A 17,745-nucleotide genomic window follows, 5' to 3' on the forward strand; every position below is an offset into this window, starting at 1 on the left:
GCTGTGAGGAATAAATGCTTGAGGGTCGGTGCCGCTCGTAAGGCCGGGTATTTCACTGAGGGCAGGGTGTGTGGCGGTGTTCTGGGATGATTTCTACCTTGCTGGGCTCTGGGGGCGCCTTCAGGCCGCCTCGTTGCCTCCTCCGTGTCGCTGCCAAGGCAGTAGTGGGGCCAGGGCCGCCTCCCTCACCTCAGGGCAGCCCCGCCGCGCGCCCCTGCTGGCGCCTTCGGCCGTCGCGCGCGCCCCGTGACGCCATCTTGTCGCGGCCCGTGACGCCATCTTGCGGCGCTGGCTGACGCCGCCTCGTCGCGCCGCCATGGCGCTGTTCTCCATCACCAGGTGCTCGGGGCCGGCGGGAGGGTGAGAGCCGGGCTCTGTCGGCCGGGGGCCGGGCCTGACGCGTTCGTTCTCGGCTGTTTCAGGTACGCCGCGGAGGAGGAGGAAGAGGAGGAGGCCGGGGCTGAGGCGCAGGAGCGGGCCCGGGTCCTGCTGGAGCGGCTCCGCGAGCAGGCGAGGGCCCGGCAGCTGAGGCGGCAGCGGGAGGAGAGGCCTCGGGGAGCTGGCGGGGAGCCCGCAGCGGGCAGCGAGGCGCCGAGCCCGGGGAGCGACGGGCGGGGAAGACCGCGGGGGGAGCGGCGGGCGGCCGCGGAGCGGGCAGCAGGCGGCAGCGCTGAGCCGGGCGGCGGCGAAGAGGAGGAGGAGGAGGAGGACGGAGGAGCAGCGCCCACCGAGGAACATGGAGCTGGCGGTGGTGAGCGGGGCTGGGGGGGCCTGGCGTGATGGGGTCGGCGGTTCTGGGCAGAGGGGTACTCGCGAGGTGCCTTTTGAGTACCTTGCTGAGTTTATCTGAGAGTAGTTTGCTTTCTAAAGCCCCTTGTTGCAAGCTTTGGGGGTGAATTTGGTGTAAGGGAAAGAGGGATATGTGTCAACATAGTCTTCGCTTGCCTCCATGTCACCACCACAGTGTTTGACTCTTGTACTTGGATTTAAGAGGAAGGATGAGCTTGCAAATTGTTGATTACATTCTGTGATGTATAATGTTCCCTGTATCACGTTTTTGTAGCACGTTCTGACCTGCAGCTTTGTATTCCTGTTACCTAGATTCTGAAGAAGACGTTAAACAGCAGGAAGACAAAAGAAATCTTAAAAATAAATCTAAAAGGAAGAAGAGGGATGAGGAGACTAAGGGAGCTGAAAGAAAGAAAGCGCGCAGTGAAGGAGCTGAAGGAAACCAAAGCACAAAGGAGGAGCTGCCCTTAGCAGCCTCAGGGGAAGAAGCAACTCCGCCACCTTCCAGCTTGGTGGTTCTCGGAGATTATGACAGAAAGCCCGTGCAGAAGGTAACTAGCTTGACTGAATTTTTATGATGGTTGGGTATGAACAGGCATCTTACCAGCTTGTTTTAATGTATGGTATTGCTCATTTGATGGCAGAAACACTTTGTGACTCTCTCTTTTTCCCCCACTTCAGGTTCAGCCCTTTTTACCACAGTGGCTTGCTCAACCAAAATTACTGCAAAAACGTATCAAAGAGAACCTGATTCCAGTCGGGGATGTCCCAGGAATTCATCCCAAGCTATTGAAAAAGCTGCAGATGAATGGGATAGAGTCCTTTTTTCCAGGTACCTTGATAGTGCTCTTTCTTTCTTTCTGAATTCACTTACCTAATTTCTGAATCTGTTGCTGTATGTTTTATGGGGTCAATGAAATAAAATATAGAACAAAAGCAAACTTAATGCGGTGAAATGATGATACTAGTTTTAACACTTTACTTTCAAAGACTTAGGTAGGCTGAGTAATCAAAATTGGTATATCTAGTCATAAATGCAGTGTCACAGAAGATGTGTTTTGAAGTAGTAGCTCACAGCACCCAAAGGAGAGTGATCTTGCCTGTATCCTCACATTTTTTCCACTTAGTTCCGTACAGGTGCTTTATTTCCTTGCCTTCCACCATCTCTTGTACTAACTGGACCAGTCTGGGAACCCGTTCAACTCATTAAAAGCAGCAAAAAGCTGTTAAAAGGAGCAGCAAACTTGAATGACTTCAAAGCCTATAGGAGGTGTTCATTTTGCTCCTTCGCAGATGTTGCTACATTGCTCTGTTGCATAGTATGTGTTTTTATAGGTGTAGTTTGTACTTCAAAAAAAGGATGCTCACAGACAAGCATTCACAGACTTTAAATCTGCCCAGTGTCACCCTAACACAAAGACAAGACACGTATGAGTTGAAAACAATATTTAACACAGTAACATCTATGCTGAGCACTAGAAATAGCTGAATTCTTGAAACGGGAAATCTCCGTATTCAGTGCTAAGCTCACGAATGAAAAAGAACCAGGGAAAAGACAGATAGCATCTCTACTAAGATGTAAGAGAGGAAGACTCAAAAACATCTGTAGCAAGAACAGCACAGATAGGGAAATAGATTCGTTGTATAAAACACTGCTTTCCTAGGTGAGTCTTATCTACAGAGTTAATGAACTGGACTAATGTTTATTCCCATTTTTGTTCAGTTCAGGCAGAGGTGATTCCTGCTATTCTGCAGAGTGCATCCAATGGGTATTTGATGGGGCAGGGAGGATACCGCCCCAAAGACATCTGTGTCTCGGCACCTACTGGCAGTGGTAAAACCCTGTCTTTTGTCATACCAATAATACAGGTGAGTTTACCGCCAGCAAAACGTAGGGCAAATGTTTTGCTTGAACAAAATCGACCCCATCCTGAACTTAGAAGTAGGTTAGAAAGCCAAGGAATTTGTGGATGCAAATTGACAGATTTTTTGCTCAGAGCTGTCTGAAGGAGCTGTATGAGTCCTCTTCACCTCAGCATCCTATTCCTTTTTGCAGACAAGAGGCATAGTGTGAGGAGTTGGGAGGATGGAGGGGAGCAAAACGGAAGCATAAAACTCTGGAAGGTGTCATACCCATCTCTTCTCACCAGCTTAGATACAAGAAGCTCCTTTTCACCCCATTGCTTTCAGAGACTCATTTGGCCTTTGTTTTGGCAGGTTCTGCTAGATCGAGTAGTTTGCCAAGTACGAGCTCTGGTTGTTCTGCCCACCAAGGAACTGGCACAACAGGTACATAATTTAGCTCCTCAGCTACTACTCACTGAGCAGAACTGGGCTGAGGGAAGGGCTGATGCAGGGAATATTTTGTCTGGCTGTTCTGGGTGCAGTTTGAAGACACTGTCAGTGGGTTTGATGTTATTAATGGGAAGTATTACTTTCAGTGATTTTGTTGTGGCTAACAAAGCACATCTCTTTGCAGGTGAGTAAAGTGTTCAACATTTACACTGATGGGACAGGTCTGAAGGTCGTTTTGATTACTGGCCAGAAATCTTTTGCAAAGGAACAGGAGATGCTCGTCCAGAAAAAGTAGGTTAAATGCTCTTTTGATAAGGTTTGTGGGGATTGTAAGCTATTTAATCTCTGTGAACAGAGGTCAAAATGGAGCTTATTGCATCACACCATCATGCAGTAATGATTTTTGATAGTAGGTTTATGACAAAGTGCCTGCTACTACCCCTCTTTGTGGTTGTTGTGTTTTTAGATTTTTGGGGCTGTTCACCAGCTGAGTAGAATGCAAACATTTACCTTGTGCCCACAGGTACAAACGACTGTTAGAGAATTTTGCTGCAATTATTATGCTTTTTCTTCAGGGCAATGAATAATGTCACTTTCTGCTTAAACAGGTAGTACAATGGAGAATAGGGCTTAGTGTCCAGCATTGTCTTTGTGTGCTGGTAAATTGTGTGTTTGAATTTTATTATTTCTCAGTTAAATTAAAAGTTCAATGGGAAAATCTTAAGGTCTTTTGACCAAGGATCTCTTTTATGTGCCTTACAGCGTAGGGAGAAACTTAGTGATGAGCTGCTTGTTCTTTCAGAGTGACAGGCTACCGCAGCCTTGCTGATATCATTGTGGCTACGCCGGGGCGGCTCGCAGATCACATTAGCAAGACCCCGGGGTTCAACCTGACGCAGCTTCGCTTCCTGGTGAGTCAGCTCCGCAGGTGTCCAACCTTAGTGCGAGGTCCATTGGATCTTCCTGCTTTGTTCTTTCATGGTGCATAAATACGTCTCTGTTGGAACTGTTTTGTGGTCTTGGTCTTTGCTTTAGATTGCTCAGGCAGCTGTGTCAAGATGAGAAGTTTTATTCCAACTCGTGACACCCAGGCATCCACGTACTTCCCCTTCTGTCTTATCTTCTTTCAGACACAAATTTGGAGTGAAGCCATATCAGTCAAAAAACAGTTTCAGGGTAAATTATCAGACTGTAGTAGCTTCCACCATATTGGAGTCTGTGCAGAGACATAGCTGCCATCCTATTTTGGATAAAGGTGTTTTTTATCTTTTATGCAAAGACATTGATTGTATTTAAATGCAAATGAATTTGTGTAGTTTGAGTGTCGGGTTGGCTACTGAGCAACTGAAACAAAAGGAAAAGTTTGGAGGTAGAAATTTCTGTCTTCATTTGAGGAACAGCAGGCAAGGAAAGAAATTGTGTGGAATAGAAGCTTCTATACATCTTGCATACAGTTACAAAAGAGAAATACAAGCCGCCTAAGCACAAGACAGTATTTAACAAGCAGTGTTTTTTGTCTTTGTGAATTCAGATCATAGATGAAGCTGACCGTATGATTGATGACATGCATCAGAATTGGCTGAACCAAGTTGTCAAAGCTGCATTCCAAGTAGAAAATGACTCTGGCTCTAATACACTTTTCCAGAGGACCAAACCAGGGCCTGTAACAGCAGCAAGGTAAGTTGCAAAATGCATTTCTTTGAACCATTTGCATGGATGCCAGCACTTAGATGCCTGCTTTGTAGCACACTCACAGGCACTCCCAAAGCCTACTTATTCAGAGAAATGTCTGCCAAATTAAGGCAGCTGCTTCTTCAGAGCTCAAAAAAGCAGGCAGTAAACAGCTGGTGTTAAAGGATATCTTTTAGACTGAAATCTACGTATTGTATTCTTCAGGCTTTCCTTAACTGGACTAAAGCAGCATCAAAAGAATCCTCAAACATTGCAAGTGTTTGAATCATTTGCACATTATCTATAGCAATGCCCTCTGGCAAGCTAAGTAATGAATTTGAAGGAAAATGCTAGAACTGTGTCTGCAGCTGCTGTTTTCAAAATAGCAGGATAGAGATGTGTCAGAAACTGAGTTCAGCAACCAAGGAAGGAAGGAACTAGGATGGGAGCAAGGGTGACCAATGTGTGTTGTGCAGCTGAGTTGAGAATGCTGATCCAGTTCCACCTCTGAACTCTATAAAACAAGGGTAGAAAAAAACCCACTGGAAAGGCCCAGAGCAGGAGAAGAGCATCAAAAAGAGTTAATTGCTTCCCTTGTAACATCACCTGAAAGTACTTCTGGAGGAAGTGCTTTGCCCTAACCTCAAAGCTCAGTTTCCCTGTACTATTTATTTCAGCTGCTGCTATCCTCAGATACCTTTACAGAAACTGCTGTTTTCAGCCACGCTGACCCAGGACCCAGAGAAACTGCAGCAGTTGGGCTTGTTCCAGCCTCGCCTCTTCACATCTGTATATTCTGAGAAAAAACCACTCATAGATGGAACAGAGACTGAACAAGATGCTGAAGAGAAATACACACTCCCTGAGGGGCTATCGGTATAACATTAATTCTCTTGCAACCATTAAAGTAACTTTATTTGGTAGCTGTTAAAAAAAACGAGGTGCTTGAATAAGTTATACTAGAAGATTAGTTTAACTTTGGAATAATGTTTGTAGCCTATCTATTAATACAGCTTTCATATGATGCCTTGTGATACAGAGGTACTGGGAGAAAGTGGCTTTGGCAGTATTTATGACCCAGAGAGCTCTGCCTTTGCTGAGTAATGAGCAAATGGATAAGCATTCATTTGGTTAGGATTAGAATTCTTTAGAATTCAACTGTCTTCATGCAGAATTAAATTTGCTATCAATAGGGAGTGGAGATATGAAGTAATAATGTATTAGTACTTTTCAACTGTGCTTTACATACGTACGTATAACATGCATTTCAAGGCGTGTGGTTACAGGTCACCCAGTAGACAAGAAGGCAGTGCATGTTGTTACTTGCCATGGAGAAGTGAGATCACTCGAACAACATAGTGCTCCCACCTCTACCTTGTGTTGTGTTCTCCCAGCCCGTTGCTGTGACTTGTTCTAAGGGCAGTGACATTGTGGGGTCCGGTTTTGTTGCTATTAGTTGCAAAACATCCAAGCCTATGTAGGTCACAGGCAGGTGGTGGGTTTCAGTGAAGGTAGCCTGGCAAGAAATAATTTTTGTCTCTGAATTTCTTCCCTGCTGACTGCAGCAATGTTACGTGCCTTGTGACCTGAATTCCAAGCCTTTGCTCCTCTTGCATTTCATGCTGACAATGAAGTTTACCCGGGTGTTGTGTTTTACCAACTCCAGGGAGGCGTCCCACAGGTGAATGAACACATTAATGAGATCACTTGGCACATACCTACTGTAGTGATGTTACAGAGTTAGGTAATGAAGTGACCATTTCTATCCCATTTGCCTACAGATTGTTCCTGCTGGTTCAGGCCTTCGGTGGAATCACCGTGGCTGAATTTTCTTCCCGGTTACCCCCCAATGAGAGACAGAGAACCATGAAAGAATTTGAACAAGGAAAGATACAACTGTGAGTATCTTAAATAAGTTTCCTGCATGTCTTCCACTATAGGTTATTTCTAGCATGAAAAGGTAGTTAGAATCAAGAAGATACTTAAACAGGGTCCCCTGTAAAACAGAGCATGTGGGAAACAATTTAAAAAATGGGTGTGGGACTTGGTCTTTTGACTTATGAACTGTATTTACACCTGCACGTGAACTGGCCTGTTGTGTTATTTTATAACAAGCAGTAGAAGTTTCTGCTTATTCATGTTGTTGCCCAAAATGTAGATGCAGTTCTGAAAAATCTTAGCTTTACTTTCTGTGGTTAGGGGAATCTGGTGCTTACTGGAAGAAAATAGATGTTGCTGCTAGAACTACATATAGTACTAGTGCTTCCTACCAAAGAAACCCCCAATCAGACTGTCAGACAGTTTTACTTCTATTCATTTTTTTGATTTACTTTGTGATTTTGGTAACCATATGGGATTGCAGCTATAAAATGTCCCTGAGAAGAAGGTAAATATTATTTTCTGGATTTTCTTTTTGTCCAAACCCTATGTGTTTAAATTTTTCCTTTACCACTGGAATTTCACACCTTGCTGTGTGCATTCAGTACATTTAAGAAGTTTTCAGATGGTTTACGTGTTTGTAACCTCTGGTGTGCTGGGAGCTGTCTGGATCAGTGTCGTGTGTTTGGAGAACCTGGAAACACCAAGCAGCTTTTCATGTACAGCTGCAGTGGAACTTAGAACAGACAGCTAATAACGCCATTTACGTAAGGGAGTGATATATAGTGCTGTTTTCCTGCTCAGAGGTCAGAAGCTGGCTACCCAGTTTGAGCAGAGATTAGCAAGAGTTGTGCTGTGTTCAGTTGTTTTTTGTGTGTGTAGTGCAAGAGGAATTACCTAAAAATGACTATGTATTTAAAACCAGGTTAATCAGCACAGATGCCACTGCTCGAGGGATTGACATTAAAGGAGTGAATTGTGTGATAAACTATGACGCACCTCAGTTCATCAGGGCATACATTCACCGGTAGGTAAGATGACCAGGAACAAAAGGAAGATATTTGAGCTTGGTTTTCTTTGAAATATTTAGCATAAGTAACATGCACTTAAAAGGTGTTCTATTAGCTTTCGATTTATTTATTTTTTTAACTTCAATATGCAAATAGCTTTTTAAATCAGAATTTAATTCCTAGCATCACCAGAGCAATGTACTATTAAAATAGAGAACTGGAATAGAGAAGTAGAATAGAACTAGAATATAGAACTAGAACTTTTGTATAACCCTGTTATACACAATGTATTTTACAGGAGTTAGAAATATTGTCCTGGACAGCATCAAGTTAAGTTTCCAGATGCTTAGAAGACTGCAGAGGCTCTGCAGCTGTAAATGAGCCCTGGAAATGTTCATCCTTTGTAACATATGGCTAGGCCTGCTGTGCTAGACTAAAAATCTTAGAATCATACTTTCCTTACATCTGAAGAATTTCATAATGGGACTTGTGAAGCTGATAGTGGCAGCAACTACATGGCTAAGTTGACTGGATGCTCCTTTTTCTGATTTCAGGGTTGGAAGAACGGCTCGTGCAGGAAAAGCTGGCTTAGCTTTCAGCATGGTCCTTAGAATTCAGGTATGTCATTGGTATAAAATTCATTTGAAAAGGAAGCATAGAGAGGAGAGTAGGGAAGATAAGGGTCATACAACTTTCCATCTTCTCCAGTCAGCTGAGTTTTGTACTTGGAAATTTCTATTCAGTTATTCCCTGACTAGGCAGCATGTTCCAAAATGTGCACATTTTCTAGCTGATAGGCAGTGGGGTGTCTCAACTCCAGTGAAGGGGAGGTACTTTCATTTCTTCTTCTATTGTATCTGTTTTGTTACACAGGAACGCAGGTTTCTGCGGATGTTGAAAGATGCTGGCATCCCGGACATAAAGAAGCACTTGGTGAAGGGCAAGTCATTAAAGCCGTTGGTGCAGCAATATGAGGAAGCTCTGTCTAAGCTTGAGAAGACAGTCAAGGTAACTGCAACAGGAAAGAAATTTTTAAAAATCAAACTACAGCTTACACGGTTCATTGCAACTCATGACGAGCACAAGTATCAGAGTCCAGAAACCTTCTCTTTAACTGAGCTGTTTCTATGTCAGTATGAAGGAAGCTTTTTTGGGTGCATCATTATGAAGTACTTGGAAAGGGTTGGGAGGGGAGGAAGATTTTCTGTTAGAAGGGTAGACAGTATTTATGGTGTTCCCTTTACTCTACTGGCTTTCTCTTCATCTCTTGAGCTTGGGTTTTGGCAGCTATCCAGAGGCAAGCAAACGAAATGCAGAGATTGAGTTGCCTTTTGTCATTCCAGAGTTTTAAGACGGTAATTTACAACCATGTTGATTTACAGCCATGCTCAAGTTGGGTATATCAAGCCAGGAAAGCCTTATCCACAGTCCCTCCCTTACACACCATTAGGAAGGTTGAGAGCTTTCAGACAGAAGCAGGGTAGCATTTAACTTGTCAGATTGGTGGACTAGGGATCCATAATGGACATTCTTGTGCTGTACAGTGTGGGGAAGTGTTCTGCTTTCTACTTTGAGGACTCTTGATAAACATCTGTCCTTGAAAAACTATGATTTTGAGTTGCAGATTAGGAGTGTCAGAGAACTGGGCAGAAAAGATCATTAAATTGTCCCTTTGCTCCCTGAAGTCCCTTCTGTGTGACCCTGAGGCAGGAGCATCTTCAGTCACCTTCTCAACTTTAATTTTGAATAGGGTGAGCAAGCACAGAAACGAGCCTGAACGAATGCAAGCAGAGGAGGCTGTTTCATCGCGCTGAAGCTGCTGAGCTGGACTATACTACGTAGCACCGTAACACAGAGATACAGTTCCAGAGCTCAAGGGTTGTCTCCTCTAGTTTATCATATCTTAAGTCAGCTATTACAGACCTTGTTTCCATTTCAAGGACACGGGTAACACAGTTCATTTACTGGTTTTCAAAAAAGAAAAAAATGCATTAAAAAGGACTTTGCATCATACCCTACTGGCATATGTAAAACCAGCGAAGAGCTTGACACTGTTTGGAAGCTTGTGCCTCAGGGAACTGCTGGTCACCAAAGGTCTGGGCTGTGCCCTTCTTGCCTCTGAACTGGGCCAGGTCACGGTTCTGCTGTACCGTGCAAGGAGCAGTATCTGCAAGGGCATAAAAGCGTAAAAACCTGTGCAGTGTCTGTAACAGAATACTGTTTGAAGAGCTGTTCTAGGCTGAAGGGCCTGGAACTTTTAAATAAATACTATGTATAAATATTTTTTAAAACATTCAGTGTCTGTTAAAGATTCCTGGGTACCGGGATGGAGATAGCGCTGAGTGGATTTTTGGTTGCGCAGTCTTGTGCCTTTGGTGTTTCCTTGCCTGCGTTGTTTCATTCAGGGGCAGTGGTAGCAGCAGATACTGTTACATATGAGGCTAGTATTAATGCAGGGTAAAATGTCTAATGTCTGCAGTCAACTAGTAACAGTATGAGCCATAAGTCTGTATTTGACACATGCCACTGATATTTTTAGCTGCCCCGGGCAGAAGGCTTAGAACTACCACGCAGCTGTAGCCTCCAACCACCCTTGAAGACCTTCAGCAGGAAGTGCCCCGGCACTGCCTTGTTATTTTGTAAAACAAAATAATTGTACACCGGTGTTAGCAATACATTAACGGAGAAAAAGGAAGGGGAAGGTGCTGGAAAGCTTGGGGGGATGGATGGCAAGAGAGGTGGCTGCATACTGTAAAGGGGGGATTGTAGCAGTGAAGCCAGCATCTGCCTTCCTGCTGCCTGAGTGTCCTCCTCTGCGCTGTCAGGCTGGTTTTGCTGAGCACGGATGGTGGAGCAGGAGAGTAAAACCAGAGCTCTGAGCTCCTCTGGGCACACACCTGGGGCTTTGCCGCTGGTGTGCCGATCCAGTTTGCTCCTGGCGTTGTTCCTCATCCTTACACGATGATAGACAATCACAGAATCGTAAAGGTTGGAAAAGACCTCCGAGATCATCTGCTCCAACCGCCCCCCTACCGCCAATAGCACCCGCCAGACCATGTCCCCTTGTACCGCTCAGGATGGACTCCCGCTGACACTACACCGGGTTCTAATGGCAGGGGGCGAGAGCCCGCCCCGCAGCACGCCCCTTGGCTCGGCTCGGCTCGGCTCGGCTCGGCCCTGCGGGGCGGGGCCGGGCGCTAACGGGGCGGGGGCTCCGGGGCCGAGCAGGGCCGGGCCGGGCCGATCCCATCCGAGCCTTGCCGGCGGAGGGAACGGCGGCAGCAGCATGGGGCTGGAGCTGTACCTGGACCTGCTGTCGCAGCCCTGCCGGGCGCTCTACATCTTCGCCCGCACCAACAACATCCCCTTCGAGTTCAAGCACGTGGAGCTGATGAAGGGTGAGTGGTGGCGGCGGGGGGAGCCCCCCAGGAACCCCAATCGGGGGGTTCTGGGCCCGGGGCTGTGCCTCGCGTAAACGGGAACGGGAACTGCAGGTGGGGGCTTGTCCTGCCCACCCGGGGCAGCTGGTACCCCTGGGTGCTGCATCGGGTCCTGCTGCCCGTGGCACTCATCCTGACGGGGCTGAGCAGAGGCTCACGAGGATGGTGAAGGCGTGGGGGGACAGCCCGGTGGCCGGGAATCTGAAAGCTGTGAGCTCCGGAAGGGAAGCGTTTCAGGTTGTTTGGAAGCCAACCAGGAGATGGTAGGCACCTGCCCGAGAGGTAGGCTATCTTTCTGCCAAAGGTTGCCCAAAGATCTGCATCTCCTTTCTTTGCAAGAAAAGCTGGTGAAAACTGTCCTTCAGCCTTTTCAGAGCTCTGCAGGATTTGAAATTGAGTTAACGTATTGGCCTGAAGAACCAAGTAAGGTGAGAAGGCTTCTGGGGCTGAAACTGATAAAGAAACAAAAGAGGCTCCAGCTTTAAAAAAACAAACCTCAGGCGTGTTGTGGTTGAGGCTCTGGGTGTTCCCCTTCATGCCTTGGCTGTTCATTGAACACGCCTCGCTGCTTCTTTCTTCACTCGCTCCTCTCGGTAGGAACAGATTTTGCTGTTCCTTGCAGCTGGGGGTAAGCCCATCCTTTCCCTTCTTTCCCAGCGAGCTCTTGTGGCGTGATGCAGAGCTGCCGAAGAGGAGACTGGTGGGCAAGCCGTGAGAGCATTACGGGAACGGAGAAACTGAAAGAGATGTCAGGAAACTGAGAGGAAGAGAAGTGAAATCAGTCACAGCTTTCCAGTGCTCTGTGCCCAGTGGTGACAGCGTTTGCATTTGGTCAATGGATTTTAGAGGGGCAGTTTGGCTTACAGGAATGCTAAAGGTGCATCCCACTCCTGGCGCACCTCCCTTTCCTCTGGGGGGCTCCTGAGAGCTGGGCTCAATTACCCCAGGATCTGGGTGCTGGACAGAGGGCACACTGGCCCCAGAATGAGCCCTCCCTGGGGGATGCACTGTGCTGTGACATGTGCCAGTGTCTCAGTATTGCCAGTGTCTCAGTACGTAAGGACCAAGTGAGGGGACGGACGCTGTGATTTGTGCTGGCAGCTGGTTCAATTGTGGCCCACCTGAAAAGCTGTTGGGTCCAGTAGGGTAGGTCTCAAGGAAACAGGGAAAGAGTGAGAAAGAGATAAAAATCACACAACACTCCAGAGACACCCGAGGATCGGAATCTGTGACCTGCGTGTAGGAAATGACAGTGTCTTTTTGAAAAGGGGTGGAGGAGACAGGCTACAAGCCAAATAACAAGGGGAATAGTCACAAATCAGGTTTGCCAAGTGCTAGGAAAACTAAGACCTTTTCCAGAGCATCTCCCCGGGCACAAAGATTCTCAGTTGACTCATGCAGAGGGTTAGATATTAGAGAAACCTGAATACAGATACACAAGTATGACTGAAGCCAGGGGGCTGGAAAAGGCTGGCACAAACAAAGGTGTGTGGGATTGGGTCTAGATGTAGTGAAGCACACTGAGACTTCAAATGAACAAAACATCTCCAGTCAGGTTCGCTCTCTGCCTACTTTCTGCGGGAAAATATCTATTTAGTCTGAGGGCTAAAAAGATAGTTGAATGTAAATTACCTTATATTCCAGACCAAAAAAAAAACAAAACCAAAAAACTTTGCTTTCTCACTGTCCTTGTGGTTAACCCATCGTCTTTGTGATACTGAGATCCCTTTCCCTTTCTTCCAAGCTCTAGGTTTGGTGTTCGCTCTAGGTTTGTACCCTGACAGGTAACCTCCAAGCACAGACTTTGTGCTGATACAGTCCTGATTTGACAAGCACTGCTGGTATGAAAGGACTCTTAACAACCTCTTGACAAAGGTCAGAACGGTTCTGGTATGCAGGCAATAAGCTGACATCATAGGGCAAAGCCAGTATTCACCCTGCAGCACTTTTCGATTGCTTATAAATTTAAACAGGACTGTACTTGTACAGTCAAAGCTGGAAACGTGAGGCCAGATGGTCCCCATGGACTCCTCAGGTGTTCCCAGATGGGTGCTGAGCATCAATGGCGAGTAAAATGTCTTGTTCCCCTCCTCAGGGCAGCACAGGACCGAGGAGTTCAGGAAGGTGAACATGCTGATGAAAGTGCCCGCACTAAAGGACGGTTCTTTCACCTTAGCAGAGAGGTAAGGCTCGAATAAGCTCAACCCTCTACTGAAGTATTGGTTGTCCTACGCTTGGATTCTGCCAGTGTGCTGCTGCATCTCTACTGGGAGACTTCAGCGCAGACAGTTGCTTGCCTCTTCCTCGTACATAAAATAAACTTGTGTTTTACGGGAAGCTTTCTCTTGTAAGCAACTCAACCAGCATTGAGTGGGAAAAATCCGTGAGCTGCTGCTTGGAGCCACCTTGCATATAGGCAGTGTTTCTGAGCTAAAATACCTGTCCACATGTTCTCCAGCTCTCTGCCATCAGCGGAGGGCTGTAGTTCAATGCACTACATCTGACAGAAGGCACCTGCTGCAGGATGGACAGGCAACGCAAAGCTCTGATTTGGTGTGAACTCATTCTGCGGTTCATATTTGCTCAAAAATGTCCATGGGCTAACTGTACAGCAGGCCATGTCTGCCTCAGTGTGCTGATATATCAGATAATTGCTGTCCACGAGCAGCTGGTCAAGCCAGCACAAACTCTGCCATGTGCCGTGACTACCTGACAGTTAATGCAAATGCAAAATTCGGGGGAGGGAGAAAAGACAAGGTGCTTTCATCTCAGATTGCCTGATCACTGCTCTGTCTTGTTCGCTGGCAGCATCGCGATCCTCCTGTACCTGGCCCGGAAATTCAAGACTCCTGATCACTGGTACCCCGCTGACCTGCAGAAACGGGCTAAGGTGGATGAGTACCTGTCATGGCAGCATGTCAACATTCGTGGGAAGGGGAGCAAGCTGTTCTTAACTAAGGTAAGATCATTATACACTTAAAAACTGAGTGTTACAGCCCAGGAAGTAGCCCCGTGTGCCAGGCCTTTCTAAGCAAATGTACAGGCAAGGTGACAGATGGGAACAAAACTGGATCTGGGATTGATGTGGCTGATCAGCGGAGCCAGGTCTCTGCCTAACTGAACTGGTCCGTATCCTTCATGCCGTAGCCACAGCTCCATGCACGCCCTGAGGTCTGTGGGGCTCGTCCCTTGTAGATGCAGTCTGGAGCAGCACGTCCCGTGTGTGTGTCCTGGGTGAGCAGCAAACAGCAGATACAGCTCGCTGGCTTCTGCCCAGCTTCGTGGTAAGAATGAACCTCCCACTGGAAAACAAAATGCAGCTGCTTGGAGATGATGCAGCCTTCCCCTGAGAGAAGACACTTGTGGTTGAAATTTCAAACTTTCTAGGGAGGAGACACAGACAGACAGGAAGCAATGGACACTAATGTTAATCTGTCATGGGAGAGGAGCAGTACCAGCTGTTCTTGTGCATGGCTGGTGGACGATCCTCAGAAGAAGGCAGGTGGAGGCCTGGACTAAATTTGGAGGGAAACATGAAAAAAGCAACTTTTTTCTTCTCCTTGTCAGGTGCTGCTGCCTCTCCTTACGGGCCAGCCACTGTCTCCGGAGAAACTGGAAGGTGTTACTGAAGAGCTGAACGTTGTTCTGAAGCAGTTTGAGGAGAAGTTCTTGCAGGACAAGCCCTTCATCGTGGGCAACGAGATCTCCCTGGCAGACCTCGTAGCGCTGGTGGAGCTCATGCAGGTGAGAATCAGCTGCAATGCTGTTGGATACGCAAGTTGGGTTGTGGGCAGGCCAGGCCAAGGGCTGGCTGCAGCACCACTTCCTTCGTGCCAGACCTTTTTCTCCACAGTTTACTCTTTAGTGAAGTTAAAACTTGTTCCCTTTTGACTTTGATCAGAACTGAGTTTTCCAGGAAACTCCTACTTTGATGGGACACTTCTCTCTATAGAAGTTTGGACAAAATTCCCATTTTCTTGTATTTCTTCTAGGAAAAAAAAAAGATAAATTACAAAGTAGGCAGAGAAGAATGAAGGAGGGATTGGAAGAACAGCTCCCTTAGATCAGGAATTCAGGAGGAGAGAAAGTAAACTCTGCGTTTGTCTTGAGGGAGCTGAATGTCTGGTCCTTGTTAACCACTGCTTTAAGTGGCAGAATAGGGACTCCTCGCCCTAATTCCTAGACAGAAGTACTGAAGCACTGCCCATGCTGTCTAGGAAGAGAATCACCTTCTATTTTAGGTGAGAATAGATCTATTAGATTTTCTCAAAGTACCAGGATCAGTGTCATAAAATGAGCCACAGAAAGTACGGGTATTTAGATGAGACACTGATGTGCATGGACCTCTGTGTTCCACGTCAGGCAGTTCCTGGGTTAGCCGTGGCTGCGCTTTTGCTGCAGGTCACAGGGGACAGCAACTGCTGAGGATGACAGCTCTTGCTTCCTGCAAGCTAAGAGCCAGAGATGATCTCCACCTAATAAACTCCATGACTTTCTGCTGACTTGAGCTAGAGGCACATCTGTGCTCCGTTCTGGTCCCAGCCCTGGCAAACACCTCGGCTGACTGCTGGCAGGAAGCCTCACGCCCAGGTTCTGTTGCTCTCTCTCTGCAGCCTGTCGGTGCTGGCTACAACCTCTTTGAGGAGAGGCCAAAGTTAGCGGAGTGGCGCAGTCGGGTGGAAGAAGCGGTGGGGAAGCAGCTCTGCCAGGAGGCGCACGAAGGGATCTTGAACGCCAAGAATTTGACCGCTGATAAAATTGCACCTGAACTGCTGGAGCACTTCAAGCACCAGCTCCTAAAGCAGTCTAGCTAGAATTAGCTAATTCCACTCAAATTAAAATGAATTATTTTGTGCAGGCTTTTTCTAATATTTCTGCATTTCCTTTAAAAATCATATGAAAACACCATTCCACAAAATGCACTTCAATTACAGCCTTTCTGCAACTGAAAAAGGAAGAGAACTAAGTCTTAAACAGACTGCAGTGAGCTGCTTTCCTCTCTCGTCCACTACAGATATATGAGCTGCAGCCCTATAGGCTTTTCTTTCTTGCTCTACCACCACTGGATCTGCTTCAGGACAGAGGCAATTCAGTCCACGTGGGAACAGGGCTAGTCAAAACTGCCCTTTTTGGCAGAGGTTTCCTGAAAGGGTGGCAGAACAGAGCTACCTGAAACAAGGCATTTTAGTTGTAGAAAAAGATACTCACTTTGCAGCAAGCCCAGTTGGAAGATTTTTGCTCACTTGGTAAAGAGAATGGCCAAGAACCAGCCCTTGGCTGGGGGACCCTGCCCAGGAAGGTATGGGAGCACCTGGCCACTAGAGGCTGCTGCATTACGTGTCGGAATAAAGGGACACAGCACCCGAGGAGCGAGGAGGCTGTGCAGGTTTTCGAGTGAGGTCTGGGAAGGATGGGGTGAATCCCATGAATAAAGGTCCTCAACTGTAGACTTCTGCCATAATCTACAAAGAACAGACTGCACAGTTGAGAAAAGCTGCTTTTCTAGGTGAAACCACTGCCAACCACACAATCCCCCTCCTCAAGCCATATTGGTGCTCTGTCCTTTCCCCCGAGCTGCCCTGTCAGCTCGATGGAAGACATTTAAGCCAGGTTCTGCACTGCTGAACGCTGCTGTGGCTGGGCCAGTACCTGTGGCAGAGGGAGCTGTGGTGACCAGCCCCAGGGTGAGTGGAGTGCCGAGCTGGTGAACCGGCCAGTGCCTCAATACTGTCAATGTTCCACTACTCTTCTGTCGTGTCAGATTCTCCAGTAAAGTTAATGGTTACACTTACCATGTGTAGTTCTGTTTGGATTTGTAAACAGGATTTGGAAGGGAGCGGTCATGGATTCATTACACACACTTGCGTAGCTGCCTTCATAACCTCTTGGCTGTGTCCTTTTGTACCCCTCTTGCCTTCCTGTCCTCTTCCTGTCTCTGTAACCTTCCATTTCCAGGTAAGAGCCATGACGAGGGTTCTAGTTTCCAGGACTGTTTTTTTCCTCCTTATTAAGCATCAGTTGCAGCTGGAAGTCTGTCTGTCTCCGCGCTGTGGTCTGCTAGATGGTTACACCACCCACAGTGGTGGCAGCGTGGTATGCTGGGGGTGAGATGTCGGCCACCTCAGCCACCCCCAGCATACCACAGCAGGTTAAGTGACTCAGTGCTCAGAAAAGGTGAAAATAGCTGCTCAAACCAGTCTCACACTCTCACCAGGACCTGCTGTTTTGGAGGGGTAAGCCAGCTGTCTCTTCTGTGTTTGAGTTTCCTGAGTAAACCTGCCCTCTAGTTCAAAAGGGCACCATGAACCAGAGCTTGCAATGCACGTCCCTCAGGGCCGAGATACACCAGCCAAGCAGGCCGGTCCCCTTTTCATTCTTCCAACCTGCAGGAAATCCTAAACGTCACTGGTGAAAAAAACAGATTTACCCCCAAACTCTTTCAGTTTCTGTGCTGACACAGGCAGAGGATACTTGTCTTCTCACCTGATTTTTATTGGTATGTTTGTTGAGGACAGCCTGTTGAACTCCAGCCAGAAAACTCAGTGACAGCAGCTTTCTTCTGGCCTTGAGAGTGCTTGCATGGCTGCTACCTGACCAGTAACCTCTCTAAGTGCTGCACTGGTCCTCTGCTGTAGCAGTTTGCCTGCAGTGCTAAACCCAAA

At 47.1% G+C, this 17,745-nt stretch overlaps 2 protein-coding genes and 1 long non-coding RNA gene across 3 annotated transcripts; 2 read left to right on the plus strand and 1 right to left on the minus strand.

Moving 5' to 3' along the window:
• The first annotated feature begins 82 nt into the window (after nucleotides 1–82).
• On the plus strand, nucleotides 83–9,934 carry DDX51 (DEAD-box helicase 51). The gene is made up of 16 exons (XM_080559957.1): nucleotides 83–339; nucleotides 423–751; nucleotides 1,102–1,340; nucleotides 1,471–1,621; nucleotides 2,513–2,658; nucleotides 3,007–3,078; nucleotides 3,269–3,375; nucleotides 3,887–3,995; nucleotides 4,616–4,761; nucleotides 5,433–5,631; nucleotides 6,321–6,436; nucleotides 6,537–6,653; nucleotides 7,559–7,660; nucleotides 8,198–8,261; nucleotides 8,517–8,651; nucleotides 9,394–9,934. The coding sequence occupies exons 1-16, from the start codon at nucleotides 317–319 to the stop codon at nucleotides 9,418–9,420; spliced, it is 2,082 nt and encodes a 693-aa protein (XP_080416083.1). The 5' UTR covers nucleotides 83–316; the 3' UTR covers nucleotides 9,421–9,934.
• LOC308179582 lies at nucleotides 7,753–11,823 on the minus strand. The gene is made up of 2 exons (XR_013940430.1): nucleotides 11,579–11,823; nucleotides 7,753–8,655 (listed from the first exon to the last, which is right to left on the minus strand). It is a non-coding gene; the product is annotated as an uncharacterized lncRNA (long non-coding RNA).
• On the plus strand, nucleotides 10,830–16,875 carry GSTT2B (glutathione S-transferase theta 2B). The gene is made up of 5 exons (XM_080559962.1): nucleotides 10,830–11,041; nucleotides 13,179–13,266; nucleotides 13,892–14,042; nucleotides 14,651–14,827; nucleotides 15,697–16,875. The coding sequence occupies exons 1-5, from the start codon at nucleotides 10,930–10,932 to the stop codon at nucleotides 15,895–15,897; spliced, it is 729 nt and encodes a 242-aa protein (XP_080416088.1). The 5' UTR covers nucleotides 10,830–10,929; the 3' UTR covers nucleotides 15,898–16,875.
• Nucleotides 16,876–17,745: the final 870 nt, after the last annotated feature.

The sequence above is a fragment of the Anser brachyrhynchus genome (assembly GCF_964034855.1).
Source record: "Anser brachyrhynchus genome assembly, chromosome: 17".
Taxonomy (NCBI): domain Eukaryota; kingdom Metazoa; phylum Chordata; class Aves; order Anseriformes; family Anatidae; genus Anser; species Anser brachyrhynchus.